At 38.7% G+C, this 22,620-nt stretch overlaps 1 protein-coding gene across 1 annotated transcript in view; it reads left to right on the forward strand.

The window, feature by feature from the left end:
• Nucleotides 1-13,098, forward strand: part of klhl20 (kelch-like family member 20) — a 16,272-nt gene extending 3,174 nt beyond the window's left edge. The window contains exons 2-14 of the mRNA XM_008433640.2: nucleotides 125-179; nucleotides 3,022-3,279; nucleotides 3,406-3,514; nucleotides 3,758-3,964; nucleotides 4,887-5,045; nucleotides 5,290-5,384; nucleotides 6,308-6,423; nucleotides 6,584-6,767; nucleotides 6,889-7,032; nucleotides 7,261-7,394; nucleotides 7,569-7,777; nucleotides 7,873-7,979; nucleotides 10,464-13,098. Coding sequence (XP_008431862.1) covers nucleotides 157-179; nucleotides 3,022-3,279; nucleotides 3,406-3,514; nucleotides 3,758-3,964; nucleotides 4,887-5,045; nucleotides 5,290-5,384; nucleotides 6,308-6,423; nucleotides 6,584-6,767; nucleotides 6,889-7,032; nucleotides 7,261-7,394; nucleotides 7,569-7,777; nucleotides 7,873-7,979; nucleotides 10,464-10,548 — 1,830 coding nt within the window. The 5' untranslated portion in view covers nucleotides 125-156 and the 3' untranslated portion in view covers nucleotides 10,549-13,098. The remainder of the gene's footprint in view (nucleotides 1-124; nucleotides 180-3,021; nucleotides 3,280-3,405; nucleotides 3,515-3,757; nucleotides 3,965-4,886; nucleotides 5,046-5,289; nucleotides 5,385-6,307; nucleotides 6,424-6,583; nucleotides 6,768-6,888; nucleotides 7,033-7,260; nucleotides 7,395-7,568; nucleotides 7,778-7,872; nucleotides 7,980-10,463) is intronic.
• Nucleotides 13,099-22,620: the final 9,522 nt, after the last annotated feature.

Below are 22,620 nucleotides of genomic sequence, written 5' to 3' on the forward strand. Positions count from 1 at the left end.
AATTTAAAAGTTGACGTGTGTTTTCAAGAGAAAATATAAATGCAGAAACTACTTGCATTTAAGTTTTAGGAAAATGTTGAGCCTTGATGAACACAGATTGTGATTTGTTCTGCTGTCTTTACAGGGTGACGTGAATCAGATATTGTTCTTCAGTGCATGGACACAAAGCCAATGCGCAGGTAGGTGTAAATATGCTTAATTATTTTTCTGTTGCCTCTGGACTCTAGAGCGCTGTCTGAAGACCACTTAACTGTATGAATGCAGTTTGATAATTAAGATTTAAATCATTGTTGCTCTCTCCAAAATAGTTCTGACAATTTAAAATAGCTTCTCGGTACTTATTCAGACATCAACATATTAACCATAATTGATTTATGAAGGTAAAGTTCATGGCTTTACACTCTGGAATGAAACAAAAAAGAAAGATTTTTTTTGTCTCCACATTGTGTTATTGTGATAACAGTGTATGCAATGCACATGCAGTGAAGAGCTTTCATAAATATTTACTAAATATCAATGCCTGGAATATAGTCAGTGACACAAGTAGTTTTATACGCATCATTAAAAATGTACAACTAAGTTGTTTCAATGCGAAACAGCAGACGTCAGCCTAGACGACTCATCTGTTTGACAGGCTCATTTATTGAGATGTTTGCTAGCATAAAGCCAGTAAAAAAAATTTAATTCCTTATTTATTGCAAGTCGTATCGTCGTTATCCTAACAGTCACCAACGTTATCTCACATCTCTTTTTTTTTTTCCCCTAATATTGTTCAGCCTTATTGACTTGGTTGAGGGTTGAAGTAGAACAGGAATGTGGCTACACACRCCCACATGCTATGAATAAACTATTGCCATCACCATGACTGGAAAAAGAACTTGTTGGATTACCACGTGTGCATGAGGTTTAAGAGGCAACAGGGGTTAATTGGCAAGAGGGGGTGGAAAACCACAATGCCAATAGTTTTAAAGTTATAGATGTATTTCTGGAGATCTGTTTTATTTATGATGATTAGGACTGAGTGTAGATACAGTTCCTTGCCCTAACCCTTTTTTTAAATTTATTTATTTTTTTACATCTTGTCACTTTACATTCACTAGCTTCAACATACTGTGAGTCTTATTTGATAGACCAACACAAAGTACAAATGTTGAATTGTAAAGGTGATCATAATATTGAAGTAGAAATAAAACTCAGATAGAAAGGTAAGAATTTACAGTCACCTTAACATATTATATTACATCCACTTGTGTGTAATTTGAACTCGGTGAACTCAGAGAGCACAGCTGCTCTCTGAAGGCCCCAGAAAATTGAGAGAGAATGTTGGTAAAGACGAAAGAGCACATCTGACAGGTCAGGGATAAACTTATGAAGAAGAGCGAAGCAGGATTAAGCTCCAAAAAACAGGTTTAACCATCTGACACAGCTGTGGTCAGTTCATCATTTGGAATTGGAAAGAGTTATAAGACACAAGTCTAAACTTTTCTGTCCAMCTAAACTGACGAGCCAGAGAAAAAAAAAAGAAGCATTTATCAGAGAAGCAACCAAGTGTACAACTAAGTAGTGAATAAAAATGTGTCTAACATTTTTATTCTAGTCAGCTGACAGTTGCTTGTATTTTTTAAAATATCAGCTACTTTGTGTGAGTCTGTCATAAAATACATTGATGTTTCTGGGTATGACTCAATTAAAACAAATCAAGGAGTATAGATATTATTGGAACAGWCTTTAAATGTAATGAGTTGTTTTAACAGCAAAACTAAGTGCTCTAAGCATAAGCGCAGCCTGTAAACGACGACTTATGTCTGTAATGTGTCTTCTGTTTTGAAGACAAAATGAAAGCATCCAAATTGAATTGAAGTTTTGAAATGATCAGAATGATCTATGAATATGACCGATTAGATTTTTTTTGGGTAAATATTGCCCCCATGAAACGGCACAACTTAAGTTGTAATTCAGGATTGCCCCTCCTTTACCGAATTTGTCCCATCCAACGTCGGATGGCAAACTTTCTAATCACATTCATTCTGAATCGATATTTAACTGCTCAACAGAATCAGTTCGTAAAGCAAAGTGAGATCCGCCCGCAGCGGCATCTGTTGAAATGGATGTGTTTAAATGTCAGGGACCTTTGACKGGCGGAGTGAACATAATCTGAAGTGAAACCCGGCATCAAAGTGATTGTGTGTTCTCGGCGCTAAAAAGATCTGGGGGACACATAGAGGTAACCGACTGGTGTGGATACGTTTACACTGACTGCTACATATGCAGGTCAGCGGCTCCACTATATTTGGTTCAGCTGACTTAGAATTAGCCCAGGTCTGTGCAGTGGCAGTAGAGACRGCATAGAACGGATACACCTATTCAGGGGGACTTTTAGGAGCAGGGAAGGATAAAATATCCAWTTGGATTCGATACACAGTTAAAACAAAGTGAGGTGAGCTTTAGAGGACTTCATCTGTTGGAGTTTTCTCCATTATTAGCCCATGGAAGTTGTGCTTATTAATGCTGTGCCATTCCAAACCTGATGTCCTGCATATCCAGTGCAATGTGCCAAGCTGAAGTTTAATTTTAGCTTTTTAATTTTCAYCTGCCCAAACCGTCACTGAACGAAGCTTCACTTTTTTTTTTTATACTTCAAACTTCTAATTTGTGAAAATTTTATTTCAGGTTAACAGAAGAACATCTGACTTTACATGATGCCATTTCAGAATTTTGAGAGAGCTGTAATACATGCTTCAAAATGCTGCATTATTGAGTAACAGATGTAAAATGTCACTTAATTTTGTAGAAATAGGTTATTTATGTGATTTATGGTGTACTTTTTTAAAATTATTATTAAAGATCATTCATAACCAGACAATCAGACAAAACATCTTAATAAAAACTCAAATTGGTCCAAGAAGAAAATAATCCATTACATTTATAATTATGTGTAAGTTGTAATTGTTGTAATTTTGCTTTTCTTCTTTCTTCTTTCTTTCAAATTTGTTTCTTTTTTGTATTATTTTTAAATCAAAGGGCCACCAGCGCACGTCAGGACGCCACTGGAATGGACATCACCAGCCGCTGTACCCTGGGGGACCCCAACAAGCTGCCTGAAGGGGTCCCCCAGCCGGCACGCATGCCTTACATATCGGACAAACACCCACGGCAGACGCTGGAAGTGATCAATCTGCTGAGGAAACACAGGGAGCTGTGCGACGTGGTGCTGGTGGTGGGCGCCAAGAAGATTTACGCTCATCGTGTGATCCTCTCCGCCTGCAGCCCATACTTTAGGTATGAGAAGGCGCTCTGCGGTTTCTCCCCCGCGGCACGTTTTCCATTAAATTAAAGGTCAAAATTCCAGAGGTCCTGAGAATTGGCTTCAGTAGTATTGAATCTGTGTTTCGGTGGTCTCCTTAGGGCGATGTTTACTGGGGAGCTGGCAGAGAGCAGGCAGACTGAAGTGGTTATCCGTGACATTGACGAGCGAGCCATGGAGCTGCTCATTGACTTTGCCTACACCTCACAGGTAGGAAGGAYGGCGGTGTTCACGGTACAAAAAAAAAACTTGCGCACACATGCTGGTGGAAGCTGAAAATCTGGAGATTTTATAGTTTATTCTTCTGAGTTTAGATCCGCTGGTGCTTTTAAAGTGGCTTCTTTTCTTGCTAGTTCGAATTACGTTTTAAATAAAAGTGTTATGAGAATTTATCTCCTGTGTCGGCTTGATAGGAAAAAAAAAACGTAACCTTATTCATGTCTGGCCTTTTAGGTGACAGTGGAGGAGGGGAACGTCCAGACGCTGCTTCCTGCCGCCTGTCTTCTCCAGCTGGCTGAGATCCAAGAGGCCTGCTGCGAGTTTCTAAAGAGACAGCTGGATCCATCCAACTGTCTGGGCATCAGGGCCTTCGCCGACACCCACTCCTGTCGGGAACTCCTGCGAATCGCAGACAAGTTCACACAGCATAATTTTCAGGAGGTAAAAAACATAGATGCAAGAAGAGGAGAAGCGCTCTTACATTTTCTTTTGCTGTTCGTATTGATCCCGTCCTAAGCTCTGCCAAGGGAATTGCTTTTAATGGAGACGCAGCGCATTACTGTAGTGATTTAGATTTGCACATCTTCTCCACGGAGGTATCACTCCTTCTACTTAAAGAGGAGGACAAGCTCATGGGAGCTATAGAGGCCTGGGTTCCACTTAGGAGGAAATGCTTTTGTTTACTATCTGCTGTACAGCCACAATACAAATGTGCAGAAATGGCATTCGGTGTCTTTTTTTTATTTTTATAATATACCGTCATTATTTCTGCTGTTTCAAGCAGATGTAAAATAAATCTGGTCAAATAGATCCTCAACCAGTTTTCTTAATGTTTTTTTTAATATTATTATTATTGTGAATCTCTGCAAAAATAATCAGGTAGGGAAGCGGCAGAAGAGAATATACCTCTGACTTTGCTAGAGTCTACGGTGAAATATGTTGAATGTTTAATTCAGAAACCGTTATTTTGACTTTTCTACTCTCATAATTACAATGACAGACTTGTTGTGAGATTAATTCTGTTGACGAATGATTTAATTGAATATAGGTGTCTGTCTTCCATTTCTACTAGTCAACAGAAAAAGAACATTTATAGAAAATAGTGGTTTGCCTCCGGTGTGGTGCTCCCACGTCTCCTGGTAATTTTATAACGATACATGATTGGTGCTGCTGTTCATTCCTTAGGTCCTTGAACCTATAAGATACTGCTGCCTTTATTGTTTGGATTTACACACTTTGGAAAGTATGACATGTCAAATCCTAAAATKGTAACTGAATATGAAAAATTCAAGAGTGAAATTATTTCAGAACTTCACACTAATCAGAGCTGATTTACTGAGTCCTCCTCTGCGTGTGATTGCAGGTAATGGAAAGTGAGGAGTTCATGCTGCTTCCTGCCAACCAGCTGATTGACATAATCTCCAGCGATGAACTGAACGTGCGGAGCGAGGAGCAGGTTTTCAACGCCGTAATGGCATGGGTGAAATACAGCATCCAGGAACGCAGACCCCAGCTGCCTCAGGTTTGTTGGAGTACTGTTACCGCAGGAAGCCGTGCGGTTAGCGCGTGGTACTTCACGACGTTCTGGATCATTTAAAACGTCTGATTGTTGGTTTTTATCCTAAGATAAATCTGGTAGCTTCTTTTTGTTTATTGTTTCAAAATAATGTCTGCATTTTGGTATGTTTAGGCTTTAATATGTGCTTTGTTATTTCCTTATTGATGTTCAGATGAGATGCATGATGCCCCTAATGTGTTCTCTGCAGGTTCTGCAGCATGTACGTTTGCCATTATTAAGCCCTAAGTTTCTGGTGGGGACCGTTGGTTCAGACCCCCTGATCAAAAGTGATGAAGAGTGCAGGTGGGTGTGTTTTTTATTTATTTATTTGGTAACACTTTATTTGAAGGGGGGTGAATAAGACTGTCATGACACTTTCATAAACATGACAACACCTGTCATGAACATGAATAAGCCTTCATTGCTGTTTAAACTTTACCTTTAATAACATAAAGTTACCTAATTTTTAAAGTGGAATCAGTAATACTTTTATAACAAATTTATATCAGTAATGATTTCTTGGTTAATGTCAAGTTGTCATAACAAAGACATTTTGAATAATGTCAACTTTGTATTAAAGTGTCATAATTTACCGAATGACGCTTTATGACAACAGTCATAAATATTCATGAAGGTTTATTCATGTTCATGACAGATGTTATGTCATGTTTATGACAGTGTCATGACAGTCTTATTCACCCCCTTCAAATAAAGTGTTAACATTTATTTAAATTTTTATTAAGATTTCTTGAAACAAAATATAGTTTTTGTAACAGATGGTATGAAAAAATGCTTGCCTCCATCCTGATATCCTATTATTATTATTATTTATTTTTTTTGCAAGTTTGTCACACTTCAGTGTTTAAGAACATCAAACCAATTTAAATATTAGTCAAAGCCACACAAGTAAACACAAAATTGAGTTTTTAAGTGAAGATGTTTATTATTGTAGCCCGGTGTGGAACAGTRGTTTGATTGCAGTTGTTGCTCCCTTAATAATAATCACGTTATTTTAAAAACTGAATTGTCCCCTTGTGGAAAATTGTGGACTCATATTTAAATTGGTTTTATGGTTTGAAACACTAAAATGTGACAAACATGCAAAAAAAAAAACAACTAGGAAATCAGGAAGCAGTCAAACACTTTTCCACATCACTGTACATTCCCGTTGATCTATAGAAAAATAAAATAAACGGAGACATGATGTAATTTCTCCACTGTTTCAGAGACCTGGTTGATGAGGCCAAAAACTACCTTTTGCTTCCACAAGAACGGCCGCTGATGCAGGGTCCCAGAACCCGCCCTCGGAAACCCATTCGATGCGGAGAAGTTCTTTTTGCAGGTCAGGAACAACAAAAAAAMCCCGAAATTCAATTGTTTATCTCTCACGATATTTCATATGATGTTAATGTGTGAAGTTCTAAAAATGTTAGTATTTAGGTCCTAATTTTACAAGTTTGAGTCATTTTTTTCTCTTTTTTTTATTCTGTTCTGTTCTGCAGTTGGCGGCTGGTGCAGCGGAGACGCCATTTCCAGCGTGGAGCGCTACGACCCGCAGACTAACGAGTGGCGCATGGTGGCCTCAATGAGCAAACGGCGATGTGGAGTCGGCGTCAGCGTCCTYGACGACTTGTTGTACGCGGTGGGCGGTCAYGACGGCTCTTCGTATCTCAACTCTGTGGAGAGGTTGGTGCCACAATGGCTCACGTTCCCTTTACAAGCCGATCTCCCAAAATACTACCGTTTAGGTTGGTGAAGGAAGGAATGAAATTCTCTTTAAAGCAGCGTTTGATTTCCACCTGTGCAGATACGATCCTAAAACCAACCAGTGGAGCAGCGACGTCGCCCCTACCAGCACTTGTCGAACCAGCGTGGGTGTTGCTGTACTGGGCGGATTCCTGTATGCTGTCGGAGGACAGGACGGAGTGTCTTGTCTCAACATTGTTGAAAGGTTTGTCCTTGAGCATAAATTGAGCTCAGTTTACTTTTTTTTTTTTTTTTTTTTTACACTTTATTAAATCTTTAATCTTGTAGTTGTTCTCATTTCCTGCCTGTAAACAGACATTCCTAATGAGAATTGGAAGCAATAATTGAAACTGACTTTGCTTTATCTCTTATTTTACCGGAAATAAGTTCCTGTGTAGTTGATTAACTGCATCTTAACATAACTTTCTTCTAGGTATGATCCAAAGGAAAACAAGTGGACTCGTGTGGCCTCAATGAGCACCAGGCGGCTTGGTGTAGCTGTTGCTGTGCTGGGAGGATTTCTTTATGCTGTTGGAGGGTCTGATGGGACATCACCTTTAAATACGGGTACTTTACCTCGTAAAAGAGCAATAAAAACCTCTTTCAACAGCTTCAGCAGGAATAAATTTTGATAAAAACCTCCTTTTCCAGACTGCTAAACCCTACTAAGCTCCAGATGTTGTGGTTTCTGCCGTCTGAAGCAATACCGTTTTATTTCCGTCCGTTTTTTTCTGCCGTCAGTGGAGCGCTATAACCCTCAAGAAAACCGCTGGCACACGGTGTCTCCTATGGGAACGAGACGGAAGCACCTCGGATGCGCGGTCTACCAGGACATGATCTACTCTGTCGGGGGCAGGGACGACACCACGGAGCTGAGCAGCGCAGAGAGATACAACCCCAGGACCAACCAGTGGTCGCCTGTTGTTGCTATGACGTCCAGACGTAGCGGGGTCTGTATCTGAGGTTAAAACACTAAATTAATAAACACTGAATGACTTTGAGTTGTTGTTGTGTGACACAAAGCTGTAAATGTGTGCGTCTGCAGGTGGGCTTGGCAGTCGTGAATGGTCAGCTGATGGCGGTAGGTGGCTTCGATGGGACAACATATTTAAAAACTATAGAAGTATACGATCCGGAYGCCAACACATGGAGGTAAGTCCTTTTTCTTTTCACCTTTAAAATGAGGAGAAATTAGTAGGTTTGTCAAAAATGTATGTTGGATTAGTTGTTTAAATGTCTTTATTTGTTTTGAGTTTTAATTTAAATCTCATCTGACTGATGTGGAGTTCTAAAGTAGTGTTTCTTTTTAAATTAGAGTTTACATGGAAACTTTTGTAGGCAGAAGGAGACTGTTTGGAGTATCAAACAATGACATGGAGGTTTTATAAAACTTTCTATGCAGCTCACACCTATGATGGTTTATCTGAATGCAGCTTCCTGCTTCGCCATCTAAAGCACCTGGTGATCTAAAGTTGCAGATTGAGTAAAGATTACTCCTAGTAGCCAAAAAAAAAATGTATATATTGTTGTGGCTAAAAGCTATTGTGATTGTTGATGGACTGATATGCACAAATTAGGAGATGCAGCAACATCATTACAGCTAATTGCAAAGGTATTTATGAAACAGATCCACTTCCTGATTTCTGCTGAAGAACAGCATTTAGCATGTGGGGATGATGTGGTTTGGGTGATGTGCAATTTTACTTATAATGTATAATGTATTTTACCGGTGTGCCGTAAAGCCTAAAAGCATGACTTTGACATATTTGTTATGTCAATCAAGTAATCAAGTTTATTTGTATAGCACAAGAACGACTGATTGTGGTTGCTAGGCCTGTCACGATAAACGATAAATCAATTAATTGCATGATAAATTAAACCTATCGACCTCATTTTAATTATYGGCTTTATCGTCTCCTCCTGCCTTTTTTTCTTTCTATTGATGACACTGAATGAAAAAAATTCAATAGGGTTCATCGTGCCATGTGGTGTCCAGCCACATGGGCACAAAATAATGGCTACAAGTCCAGTTAGCTCATTTTAAAGTCATGCATTAATCAATGCTTTACTAGAATCTACCTGCAATGCATGTGGCTAGAGTCAGCGTAAAGTCCTGACTGAATGAAAATCATTATAACCTATTTATGTCAGGTTAACGAAGAACAGCTGAAAAGTTACCGGGTTTATCAACTGTGGTAGCAATTTGGCTCCAACTCTTCTCCTCATCATTTCTATATTCTTTGCACAAAATGTTGAATAAACATTAATGTTGTTTCCACATATCATCTCCAATGTCCGCTGGACTTCGGGTTGAGCCGTGTCTGCTGTTTGGGATTCCCCTCGTAATTTCCCCTCAGAAAGCACGGAGGAGAATCCGTGCTTTCTGATTGGCTACCTGTCACATTCAGCGTTAAGCTCCCAGACGGGGAAAACCCCTGATTTAGATCGGAGCGGCCACGACGATCTACCGTAACACACCACACACTACAGGATGATCGGTTACGAAATCACCAGCAAGAATCTTAGATCGGCCAATGATCTAAGATTATCTTGAGGGGAAAATAGGGGCAAAAAATGGTGTAGTGTGAACTATTGCATTAGGTAGTGGGWTGTGCCCATCTTCTCTATTTAAATCTAGTGATTACTGAAGGGCAATATAGTATATAGACTTCATAATCTGCACTCTTTTGGTTGAATGCAGTATTTATTTCCACTTTGGCTTTATCTTGTTTAGTTTTTATTCAAGTACGTTTTTTGTTAATGGAGACTGAGAATYYATTTTATTTTKGTTTTTGGTTGTTTTGTTTATTTAGTTTATCAGTTCTAGTGTTGTGTGTTTGTTTGAAAATAAAGTATATCTATCTATGGCAGGAAATCGCATGCATTATTAGTCATTTCCATTAAATCAATGTCAAAAGGTATTGAAACAATATTATCGTTTATCGCAATAATTTTTTAGACAATTAATCGTCTAGCAAAATTTGTTATCGTGACAGGCCTAGTGGTCGTAGTAGCATATTATTCTACCTGAGCTGTAAATCGCTGCAGGTTCTCCACTCCCTTTCCCCATGTCTGTGAATCTGGGTGTGCAAATACATGTTGGTAGATCTGCTGGTGTGCAAAACTCCAGGCTATGTCTTAGGACATGGTCAGTCAGATGTTCAAAGCTTGAGATTTTGTTCAATAACGTAACCCTGCTTTAAACCTGGTTTTCTAACTATGAGCCTTCTGGAAGCAATTTGATTATCTCAGTTTTATCGGTTAACCAGAGTAAACGAGGCCTATCTATTCAACTATGTGCTACTTTGTAAATCTATCTTGAATTAAAATGCTTTAAAGCTTCTAGTATTTAAAATGTAAAAAGAAAATCAAAGTTACTTTTGCAAGACACTGTATTTTATTTAATTTTTTTATTCATCTGACATATCTTCTGTGACTTGATTCCGTCAACATGCTGTCTGTTGATGAAATCAACAGACAGCATCAACATGCTGTCTGTTGATTTCATCAACAGACAGCATGTTGATTCCGTCARCGTAGGACAAATGTAAATTTGCTGAAAGAAACTGAAAGAAAACTTAATGAAGGATTGTATCGCCTGATTCAGCAGTATGCCTCTGGTTACCTTTTCTCCAGGTTGTACGGTGGAATGAACTACCGCCGGCTTGGTGGAGGAGTGGGCGTCATCAAAATGACTCACTGTGAATCTCACATATGGTAACGGCACCCCCCCTCATGMGTCACTCGTCTCGCATACTTTCACTTCTCATGACGTCTCGATGGATATTCAAGCAGCTCTCGTGCCTCTAAAAGAGACAATGATAAGAGAAACGTGGGAGTGGGCATCTTGAACTCTGGTTCACACCCAAGCGTCACTCAGAGGTCATTAAGTTCATCCTGACTGTTTTCTTTTTTTTTTTTTTTWTTATTATTCCTCTGATCAACCRTGCTCATTGCAAACTGCAGAGGGAGCAAAGTTTACAGAACCTCACTAAGCTTCCAGTTTATACAGAAGCATAAGGAGTTTTTGTCGTCCAAGCCTCGCGGTCTGGGTTTGAATCGGCATGTGCGGCAGACGGAGGGCGCCACGCACGTCACTGCTACCGGAGAGACATGATCTGATCTGCGAGTTTCAGAGGAGCAAGGATGTCAGAAAGAACTGGTTCGCTAGACGAAGTTTGTAAGAACCTCGGCCACCTAAAGTGACTTTTTTWATTTTATTTTGTTAAGTTTTTTTTCAAATCGGCAGCCACCAGAATATTGTCTTTAAGAGACATCGGTGCACACCGACTGTCAGGAGCGAATCTGAGCTTTGTCTCGGTCTGTTGTAGTTTTTAAACTTGCATCTCAGCTGTGACTTCACAGCTTATGTCACGTTTTTGCGGGATTGAAACTTAATATGATAAATTGTTGTAGGCCTGAACAGTTGGATGTAACAGGCAAGACGGTATAAATGGGACTGTAACTGTTACCATTTTTAGAGTTAAGTTAAAACAGGGTAGTTGGTGAATGAAAAGAAACCAGGATCATCAAATAGTGTCACTGTTTTGATTTTTTATTTGTTTTTTTTAAGGTAATTCCAGGGCTGAATCTTAAAGGCATAATAACTGTGATTTAAAGTGAACATTAAGTTTAAGTACCTCCCACACAACTCATCTGTCCCAGATGGCAAATGCTTGAATTTAGCTCCGTAAGTAAGCAGACACTTTTTCATCAAAGTCGAAATGAGTTTACCCTGAAATACTGATGGTTTTTGTTTTTAAACCTCAAAAAACTAACAAACAAAAATCTATTATCCTTAGCAAATAAAAACAGGCAATTTCCGCTGTTGAATAATTTACATTTGACGTAGGACTGAAAGAAAACTTAATGCAGGATTGTATCGCCTGATTCAGCAGTATGCCTCTGGTTCGCTGAATAGTTTTGTTCTGGGGAAAACAGTAGGACTGAAGAACAAGTCTGTAGTGTCAGAATTGATTCTTCCTCTTCAGTGTGGTAATAAAGTAAAACATGCAACTTTAAAGTTGCCAGGGGAAAAAAAAAAAATTTGTAGGGCTTAGAATTCAGCTTAGCGTGAAAAATCTAACCAACGTGGATAATTTTAAGAAATGACGCCATTGTTCTGCCTTATTTTGGATCATCTGGGTTACCGTAGATTCATTCAGGCACGCCATTATCCATCTCCATTTAGATCCATTATGTTCCAAATTAAATGATCCGGAAACTGTGTTGCATTATTTTTAAGTCTGTGCTCAAAACATCTGCTCAAAATGCAGTTAAAATAAGTTTCTGTAAAAGTGATGAATAAAGTAGCACTAAAGGTTCTGATATTATTTTATATAACCATAAGATTTTTATGACACAAAACCATGGTCTGGTCCTTGCTTTGTTGGTTTAAAAAAAATAAAAAATAACTGAAGTTGCCGCTAACAGTGGCGCCACCTACTGGAGAAAAAGTACGTTACACTAAATCAAAAGGAGTCTCAGTGTAAGAAAGCGTAGACGTGGAAAGCGGTTTGGATACATACATTCACTGTGACTGTGTTCCAGTTTTAATCTTTTTGCTTTTAAAACTTGTTTTGTGGAGAGCTGGGGGTAGGCTTCCATTTCAAAGAGGAACTTAATATTATCAAAAGTTTAAATTAGAAATGAGAGACATTTCAGGATTTTTAGAGCTGGAATCATTTATGAGAAACTCTTGCTGGGATTCGCTCTGTTACATGCAGTCATCTGCTCTCTGTTCCACTAAACCAGCGCGCACACACACACACACACGCACACACACATGCGCAGCTGAAACAGATGCAGGCAGGTGTAGTTATTTTTAAACACAATTTTCTGTGCGAGAAGGACCTAATCTGAATGTATGTGAATATTCAGCAGTTTGTTGACATGAGTGGAGTTGGCCTTCAAGCAGGTGTTCAGCATAAACCCCCAGCCGTTTATGCTGTTGAACGCTCACTTGAACTTTTGAATCGAAACACTTCCTGCCTTTATGTCGTCTTGGTTTTTTTTTTAAGCCGACATTGAAGATGGGCTCTGCAGCATGCCATACTTGTATATTTGTTGTGACATATATTTCATGCTGTCAGTTGCTTAACAAAATAAAAATACTGTCTGAATAACAGTGATTGCCTCACAAAAAAGAAACTGTTCTATTTAAAACTTCATAAATGTCTGTTTTTATCCTGGGCAATCCACTTACTATTCAGTTCTTTTCTCTACAGCAATTATATACCACAGGCTAATAAACTGCTCTATTCTCACTGTCCGAAATCTTTTCTCATTACTTTTTAATTCCTTTTTTCTTTTACATTTTGTTTTCAGTATCATGAAGCTTCTTCATTTCTTATCTGTGTCGATGATTACATCTTACTTTCACCAAGATGTCATTATGATTAGATTTCAGCAGAACTAATACTTGTGTGCCTGAATCAAAGACTTATTATAGTTTGTGCCGGTTAAAAGATTACTCTGTTGATCACGTTTAAGAATTTAAAAGAGAGAAAATGTTATTTATCAGATGTATACGAGCCCAGAGTGTATCATGCCCTCTAAACTGTTGCTTTTTCTCTAGCTTTGTTAATTTCTTTGCCATTTTTGTTTTATCACAAACCAACAATTACATGTTTTTATGAAATCATAAAGAGTTTGAATGACAGAAAATGAATAAGCATTTTCAATATTTCCCCACTGACTAGAATATATATATTTTTGGTTAAAGAATTTATTTATTAAAGATCTTTTTTTTTTAAACATAATCAAGAAGTGCTGTACAAGATGGAGTAAAGCAATCACAAGAACACAGGCATGTAAAACCAGAGAGAGGAAAATTAGACATAAACATGCATAAGAAGATGAAGGGAAATGCTCACACCAGTCAGATGATTGGATAAATTGGCTGGTTTTTTAAAGTAATCCAGTGATTAGACAGGGTTGACTTACAGAGTCGTTAACCAGCTTCGTCTCGTCACTAGAAGCGCGATCATCATCGCTACGCCCAAATCAGCTTGTATTTTAAATACCTTGCATTTCGTTGGTGTAGGAAGATGTATTATTTTTTGATGGGCCAAAAAACATTGAGTGAGATGATTACAACTTCTGAATTACATACATGCCACTGCTACTGCATTTACACAACTAATACTCAAACACTACAACAATAATCAGGTAATAGAAATCGATCTAAAGCGACACAATTTACCCTGCATACACTAATGGACATTCTCTCGTATCAGATTGTTGAGTGGTTTAGCATCACCCAGTTCAGCTAATTGACTTCTTAATTGACTTAGGATTGCAAATTTATTCTCAGATAGAGATGATCAGTTGGCATTAAGCATATATATAATACAAAAAGACAGACATGTGTAAAAGTAATCACACATTTGAACATTGAACTCCATACCATTTACACTACTTCACATGCACTATTCAAATCAGGACTTGACAGGACTGAAGATTTTGCTAAATCAGTTGTGTTTTCTCCAGTTAAGCTGTTCTTCAATTCACCAACATACATGGCATGTCAAGTAGTTTGACAAGAACTTAACCCCTCCATAGTCGCAGGAAGGGGCAGGTGGATCCTGCCTGAGCTTTTTACCGTGTGTGCGGTCCCGTCCGGGTCACACTGACCCCACCTTCGCTTTTGTGAGTTTCTTTTTTTCCCCCCTGTGGTTTTGGGAACTGACGGGACAGCCCTATTGCTTCCCCACTGTCTGACCGTGACATCTGCCTCGCTCTTCCTGAGCATCAAGCTAGGACTACGGTTGGTTAATGTTTGTTTTACCTGTTCTGTTCTATACTATCGAGTYCTGGTATTAAGACTATTTCTTTTATGAGTATGAATGCGTAACATAGAGCAAACTAGAAATGAGCAAAAATCCCAAAGTTTTATCCACTGCTACTGCATTGATTTATAATTCACAGTTGGGCTCATGATGGGCAGTTTAGCAGAGAGATATAGATCAATATACCCGAGGCAGAGAGGCTGTATATTGTATTCCTTCTTATTTTCAGTGCCTTTGCTCATTTTTTTTTTTTTTTTTTTGTGGTTGCTAAAAGAGCCTTTATTTCAATAGTTCTGTCTCCAGAATCATGCGAAGCTCCTCTTTTCCTAACTCTGCAGTGTTGGACTAAATTAAACTGAAAAAAGAAGTCCATTCAAACAAAGAGTAGATTTTAAGAGCAAGGCATTGATTTTTCAGGCCTGCAGTAAATTCCATAAAAAAACAAGAGACGTGAATACTTGGGGCTGGTGATGGTTTTAGCTTTCACCGCAAACCTTTGTTTATCCATCCTTCCTCTGTCTTGTGGATGTATATTTACAGACCCCTAAGACTCGACGCTGCGCTGGCCTGAAAAGTAAGCAGGGATGAGAGAAAGGTAATAGGCTTCTATATATGTTGTGCCCCAAAGGCTGTGCGAACAGACTCCTAACACACCTACAAGCTCCCACTCATCTGAAGGAAAGCAAACATTCACACATCCCTGCTTCTTGGCTCTCTTTCCTTTTCAGTGCTGCTTCTTTCTCCATCCCATCCTTCTCCCTTAACTGTCTCATAAATGTACACTGAGCCCRAGGCTCCAGGCTATYCTTCGCTGAACAATCTCCTGCTCACTGTGTCCGTCTCAGAAGAATCACCCGCCCTCTAAAATATACACCAAGCTATGAAACCTTTGCCCTGGGCACATCTCCAAACAATCTGAAATGAACTTATATTGGTTTGTGCCTCAGCTGGAACCTGACGCTGCAGCTGTGTGTATACTCCAAATGTATGGTTGTGTCACCGGGGCTTTCTCGCCGTCTCGCAAGAACTTCTAACCTAAACAGTGATCCAGAAATACAATCTGCTGCCCACTCTGTCCTGTTCCTGACCAGCCCCTCCGCAGAGAACGCAAGAACTGGAGATGAACTGACACGAGGGAAAAGGTTATGTTTATTCATCCGGCTTTGTAATGCAGGGTATCTAAATGCAAAATTACGCTCACACCAACTCTGTTCTTGCTTTTATTTCTGTTCTCTGCAAAAAAAAAAACAGCGTGCCGCTATGGAGGGGATTTTAAAAATGCAGTCTGCTTGAAAGGCACATTTCGTTATAAGAAAACCTAAAATCCTTCCACATGTGAACCATGAATTAATCACGCTCGGTGTCTCATTGTTTTTCAAAGCAGATAAAAAATTCTAAATGTACTTTTCTAACATAAAGGGAATCTTTGGAGGTGGATATCACACATCAAATTAAGTTTTACTCTTTATATATATTTTTTGCAAAGGACTTTGATGCAGCTGTTGTTACATAAGACTGAAATCTTGTGCGAATAGATRCACTATTTTTGTCAGTAAAAAATAGATTTATACTGGGATTTTTATGATCTTGCCTGCACTGCCATGTTATAGACAAGCAGTTCACGGCTCACATTACAGCAACGCAGCTGTTGCAAGAAACGGGAGTGCTGGTGCCCAACTGTGTGGAATAGAGTGAAGCTGCTGGGTCAGAGCAGAAATGACGACATATACTCTAATGCAGGTAGAATTTGAGTTCTTTTAGATCACAATTTTTGTCACAGCTGGTTATTTAATAAGGTTGGAAGAAAAAAGGTAGACCAGGGTCACCACAGAGTGTTTTCAAATCAATAGAAAGGGTGCCGGTTTACTAGGTCTCCAAGTTACTGTCCTCAAACAGCATTTCTAGTCACTTTTTATTGTGTCATGTGACAATGTTAATGTTCATGTTTGATAGTGTTGTATATGCAACTCCATCCTTCTGCTGATTTTGCTTTAGTGCTCATAGTTTTAATGTGTTTTACTCAATTTTTTTTACTTTGTTTATGGAAATTATAACTCTTGTCAACTACAAGCTCAAACGCAATTATAAAATGTTTTAAAATTTCTGTTATCTAATTCAACCGTTTRGTTGGAAGGGACAACACATATCTGTCTCTTAAATAAGACTTTATAGAATTACAATCTTTTTGTTTTCTAACTTTAACTTTAATAGAGAAAATTCCATATGGGTACGAATTATTGAAAGTAATGTGATGTCATTTGATATCAGTTTTTTTTTTCCAGGAACATCATGAAGGTCACTGTGAGATGAGTGTTGATTATCATRAAATCCTGATTATAGAGTGGCCTCTCCTCCGGATGTTTGAGACAGAGTGCTGTTAATAAGTYGGAGACGGCACTGATGATAAAGAAAAAATGAACGTTGGAGGCACTGAATAGAAGAAACTAACTCAGTTGATAAAATCTAATATGGCATTTGGGGATTGTAAAAACAATGTGTCTAATCCTTCTTTGTTAACACTGYAGAAGGCCAACCAATGATATTACACTCRTAYTTTTTTTGGACCACATATTCRCCCATATTTTAAATTACATTAACATATAGCTCAAAGTCGAACCTTGCCTCAGAGCCTCGAATTTATCCCACTTRTCCCTGCAAGGGGACAAGATACATRCGTTTTATTTTATTACACCGGTGATGCCATCTYATTCGATAGTTTGCATGCTACCATTCCAAGATGAAAATACTCCAACATGAAACACTTTTTCCAGTAATTGTACGTTTTCTAATGCTGCTTGGACACTTTTTTTTTTTTTTAAGCTTAATGTTAGGCAGAAGAGCAGACAGAAGAGCAGACATTTATGAGGAGCAGATCACATTTATGACACGACGCACTTCTATTCATGCTCTGCTATTCAGATACCAGACGAGAGTAAACAAGACGTGCCTTAGTTTTGAGTTCAGCCTGATTCAAGGCTTACAGCGCTCTGTCTGCCTCGCCTGCGGATAAAAATCCATCAAAAATACTGATTAATCATCTTTCTCAAAAGAATTGACTCCTGATACCATGCCACTTATTTTCCATTATGGCTGAGAATGATGGAGCACATTCATTATTTGGACTCCAATCACATTCTCTGTCCTTGGTAAACAGATGACTGGTTTGACACACGCACCCACACACACACGCAGAGAAGCATTAGAYGTCTTCAATCAGCCAACTCATCCCAGGGGTCCTCCACTGCACATTATAAAACAACGTCGGGGGCCAGAATCACAATCGTTGTTTATGCAGATAGTCCATTCAAACATCCTTTTTGCACAAACCAGCCAGTAGGGAAGGGCGCTTTGTGAAAACCTCAGGACCAGACCAGACCTAATGAGAGTTTTCCGTCGCATGTTTGCATGAATGAATAAAGGAACTGACCTAAAGTGACTCATTACACCTYAAGAGAACAAGCGTTTTGCTCTGATTAGTTGTGGCGTTAATGACGTATCAATTTCCTTCTATGGATTTTTATTGGGCAACATAATTGGTGTGTTTACTTCTGAACATTAGAAGCCCGTCTTGCCCCTTAGCCATTGAGTGAAGCTCTGTTGAAAGATTATGAGCACATCATTTTCTACCTGCAGTAGAAGTCTCTTGAAGTCTTCATTTATGACTCTTTGTTTTGTCTTTTTTCCTCTTGCACCCAGAGGTCGGATTCTCTTGAGTTCCAAAGTTGTAAAAACAACAAGAACGTCTTTTGAAGCTGAAATTCTGACTATGAAAGTTGTGTATTGTTCTTAATATGTKTTGGAAGATATTTAGTGGCACATTTCTTCCTGCCTCTCTTTCCCGTGCACAGAATTATAGTCTATATTGGAGTTACTGCCCAATGCAAACTTGATTTGAAGATTTCGGAAATGGTATTCTCACAAACTAGTTATTGATCTGACTTTGTGTCTGACTGCTGGGTGGTTAGGACAAATTTATTCCCTGTGTGGCAGAATTTGCTAACATATTTGGTTTGCCTATCTAAATGTAAGTAAAACACMGAGTTAGCAAATGCTACAAAAAAAAGGTARTTAAATTATCTCAGACCTTCTGATTTTAGCTTGTAATTTGGGGTTACAGGACTAAATGTGCCTGTACCTTTAGAGGGAAAACCAGCACCTTACCAGAGAAAGCTGTGTTTTGTGCAACTACTGAAAAAGTTACATGAATAACATTGCATGTTCAGCGACTTTATAGGGTGTAGAGCCATGGTGAAAAATATCTTTCAGTCATCACCAACATCTGTGTCATTATTTTTCCGAAGTAGTTTTACAAACAGAGTGGTTCTGAAACAGTGTGTTGTGTCTGAACTAACATTTTTGCCCTCTGGGAGATCTGCTCACTCGTAGCNTCATTATTTTTCCAAAGTAGTTTTACAAACAGAGTGGTTCATGGGCGTGTTACTGAAACAGTGTGTTGTGTCTGAACTAACATTTTTGCCCTCTGGGAGATCTACTCACTCATAGCTTCATATTTGAAAAAAAAAAATACACTCACATCTAACTTTTAGTAGAAAAATTCAACACCGATGAGAACTTAATCTGTTGTGGCCAGTTAGATGAAAAATGTTTAATGTCTGCAGTGGAGGATTTCACAACTTGTGGTGATGATAAAAAGAACATGTACTGGTCTTACACTTTTCAGGAARCGTCTGCAGCAGACTGTTCCAGCATCTCAGAGCAGAGAGTGCCGCCTTTCATCCTGTTTTTAAAAGCTGCTTCATGACCTCTTCTGCTACTTTTTTGCTCTAGTTATGGAAAAAAAATAGTCTCCTCATGAATCTCTGTTTTCTATGTGGTAATTCATTATGTTACACATAATGAATTACCACATGATGTAATTCAACATGTTTTATGTTGAATTACATCAACATGAAACATAAGTCAAACTGTCCTACTGAATCCCCCATTCTGTTTTTCTAAGCTGTTTATGCTTAAGATGAGGGAAAAACAAATTGTTAGGATACRTTTCTAAAATCTTCCTGCTAGCTCCGCGCTCCCGTGTGCCGTTYTGGCTGTTGTACCTCTTTTTTTCTTCAACAACAGGAATGTTTGTCATCAGTCATTTTACTTGTTCTTATTTGCCAGATTGTCGTTCTCTGCTGATAATTCCTTTTGTTTTGTGGGCACCAAGCCCGTAGCCACCTTGATTTATGGTTTCGGCATCGTTTCTTTGACCTCTGCTGAGTTTCCGGTCTTGTGGAGCCTTTGCCGAGGCGCKTGTGTAAATTGTGTTTGATTACTCCGGATGGACAGCTCTTCTGAGTTTGCGTCCTGTAGTAAATGAAGACATTAAAGCTCCATTCATGCCCAAAACCTCCCGCAAGACCGAATAACAGTTTTCTCACATCTGTCACTTTGTGAGGACTAAATTATTTTTCCATCGTTTATATTCGGCTTCTAGATACTTTCTATCAGAACTGTGCGTGATTTATTGCCTCTGACCCCCGCTCTTAACTCACTTTAAGCRTTTCTTGTGCCAGGGCAGATGCGTGCAAAGAAATTACCTGCGGAATCCTCCAGGCCTTTTCACATAAATCTTTCAGCAGTAAAGCTTAAAAGCATGCATTGTCTGTCATCATTTAGCTCAGCAGAAAGCTGCTGTGATTTATGGTTTTGTGCCTCCTGATGGGAGGCAGAGGAGCTTTAGTGTGAGAAGTGTTCCTTTAATAGCAAGAGGAACTCTGAGCCRTAATGGACAGCTTTTCAAAAACACACAGCCGGTTTCCATAGTTACCGCCGTTCCTCTGTCACATGCTTTGATCTTTTGAGCAGCTAGAAAAGATGACATCCTTGGCGGATGTGTGAAGGAACATTAGGAAAATGGATTTAATCGTAGTGGTGTGAAGGCGAAAAGCGCAAACTGGAAAGTGATCTCAGGTGACGTCTGGGAAGTTTGAYGTCACATATCTAGATAAACACAACGGGACGTCACTAATGAAATGTCGACATGGTAACTATGCCAAAAACTCAATAACCTWGAATGCAGCTCATAAATTGTACAAAAATTTTWAATTTTGGTGAATTACATTGTTATAGGAATGATTTTGTAATACAAATAGCATATTAAGAAATAATAGCACACACAYACTGCTTTACGTCCTCAGGTGACAGTGAATCACAAATTGTAAAGAAAGAAAACGGTTAATATGAATAAACAACTGGAGTGGTTGAATATGTAAAAAATAGTTTTTTATGTTTACTTATTGCTTTAGACAAATACATTATTTTAAGTTTCCAAATGTTCTAAACGTACAATTTACACCACCTGCAGTGCTTTAGATGTTGTTCTGGGTTCTTTTGTAGCGTCTCGGATGGGTTGTTAACGCAAAATGAATATAAATYTGTCCACTGGGGAGAAGGTTCTCCACTGTTCTTATTCTGCTTTCATGGATGATCGTATTCCAAAAAGGATTACAAGCTAGTTTGGTATTCACTCAGGTCCTCGTGGTCTGGTGTTACAATGTGTTCGGTGGTCTGAAATTTTGAGTGTGACAAAAACAAAACAAAAAATGCAAAAGAAGAAATCATCAGTGAGGATGTAAACACTGACAGCCCTGTAAGTGTTTTTGGACTTTAAGAAAAWTTAAAGTCCAAAAACACATTTGAGTTATTTCCTTTTAAAATTTTGCTATTTTTCAGTCACTAGTGTTTAATGCAAGAATTTATTTATTTATTTTTTCCGTATCAGGTTTTTGAGCGCATTTGTATTTTTGCCTCATTGGTGGCATTCTACCACATTCAAAAGCAGTTTTCTTGCAAAACAAAAAAAAAAAACTCCCTCAAATAGACAGTCTGTGAACGACATACATGAAGCGACYTGATGTGTGAGTACATATTGGCAAAAGTATTCCCGACACCTCGGTGTTTAATCAACACTCTTTTGGAAGTGTCGACGACACTGACGGGGAGTCCTATAGATGGAGGAAAACATGTGAAACATGAATACTAACTACACATCTGGATGTCGACGTGCAAGAGAACTATGTGGCTCACTACAGCCAACTAACGACTTGTATAAGAAGTACAAAAGTAATTATTATTCAGCCCAGTTTTTCTTACCCAACTCGATAAAAACGCGATAGAGCACCGATTTCCAGCAGGATGGACTTYGGTTTATAAYGTCATAGGATAAACCCAGATGTTACAGCAATCTAAATCGATCAAGTTATGCATTGTTACAAGCACTGAAGCAGGACAGTTTTATAATTTTATAACAAAATAGTGTTGAATTAGAGAAATGCATTTTGTTTTTGTTTAACAAGCACAGAACCGATTTTTCAGAAAACTACTTTTTGTTATTGTGGGTTGAAATCTCCAGAGGCTTAAATCAATAAAATCAATCAATCAAATTTTATTTGTATAGCACATTTCAGAAACAAGGCATTTCAAAGTACTTAAAAAACACAAAGTAGCACTATTACCATGCATGTAACAGGCGTGATTTGGATAAAAATGTGCATATGTTATTTGCAAAATCTAAAAAGAATAAACAAGGAATCTTTTGGAAATCAAACAAACGGCACCTATAAACAAAATCACATTAGCTGAAAAAAGAAAAAAGAAAAAAAGAGTAAATCTTTTACAAAGTGGTCAACTYGGAGTGAATGATTGAATGTTGAATGAATTGATTTAGAATCTGACTGATGGACAGCTTTTCCAGATGAAAACTCTGCTCACCAATTGGTCCCTAAAGGAGGAAAGAACTCCAATAAATGTATCTGGTCAGAGCGTAGAGCCTCTCTCTCGCACACGCGCACACGCGCACACACGCACACACACACACACACACACACACACACACACACACACACACGCACACACACACGTCAGATCTGCTACATCAGACCAGATAGGAACCACACGTTTGACGGGAGAATCCTCTGAGGTGCAGCGAGCTCGTTCTGCCACATCAAAACAAGCGTGACCCGAGGTCAAGGCACTTCGCACATCTTTGGAGGTATTTA

Source organism: Poecilia reticulata, linkage group LG17 (genome assembly GCF_000633615.1).
Source record: "Poecilia reticulata strain Guanapo linkage group LG17, Guppy_female_1.0+MT, whole genome shotgun sequence".
NCBI classification, from domain to species: Eukaryota; Metazoa; Chordata; class Actinopteri; order Cyprinodontiformes; family Poeciliidae; genus Poecilia; species Poecilia reticulata.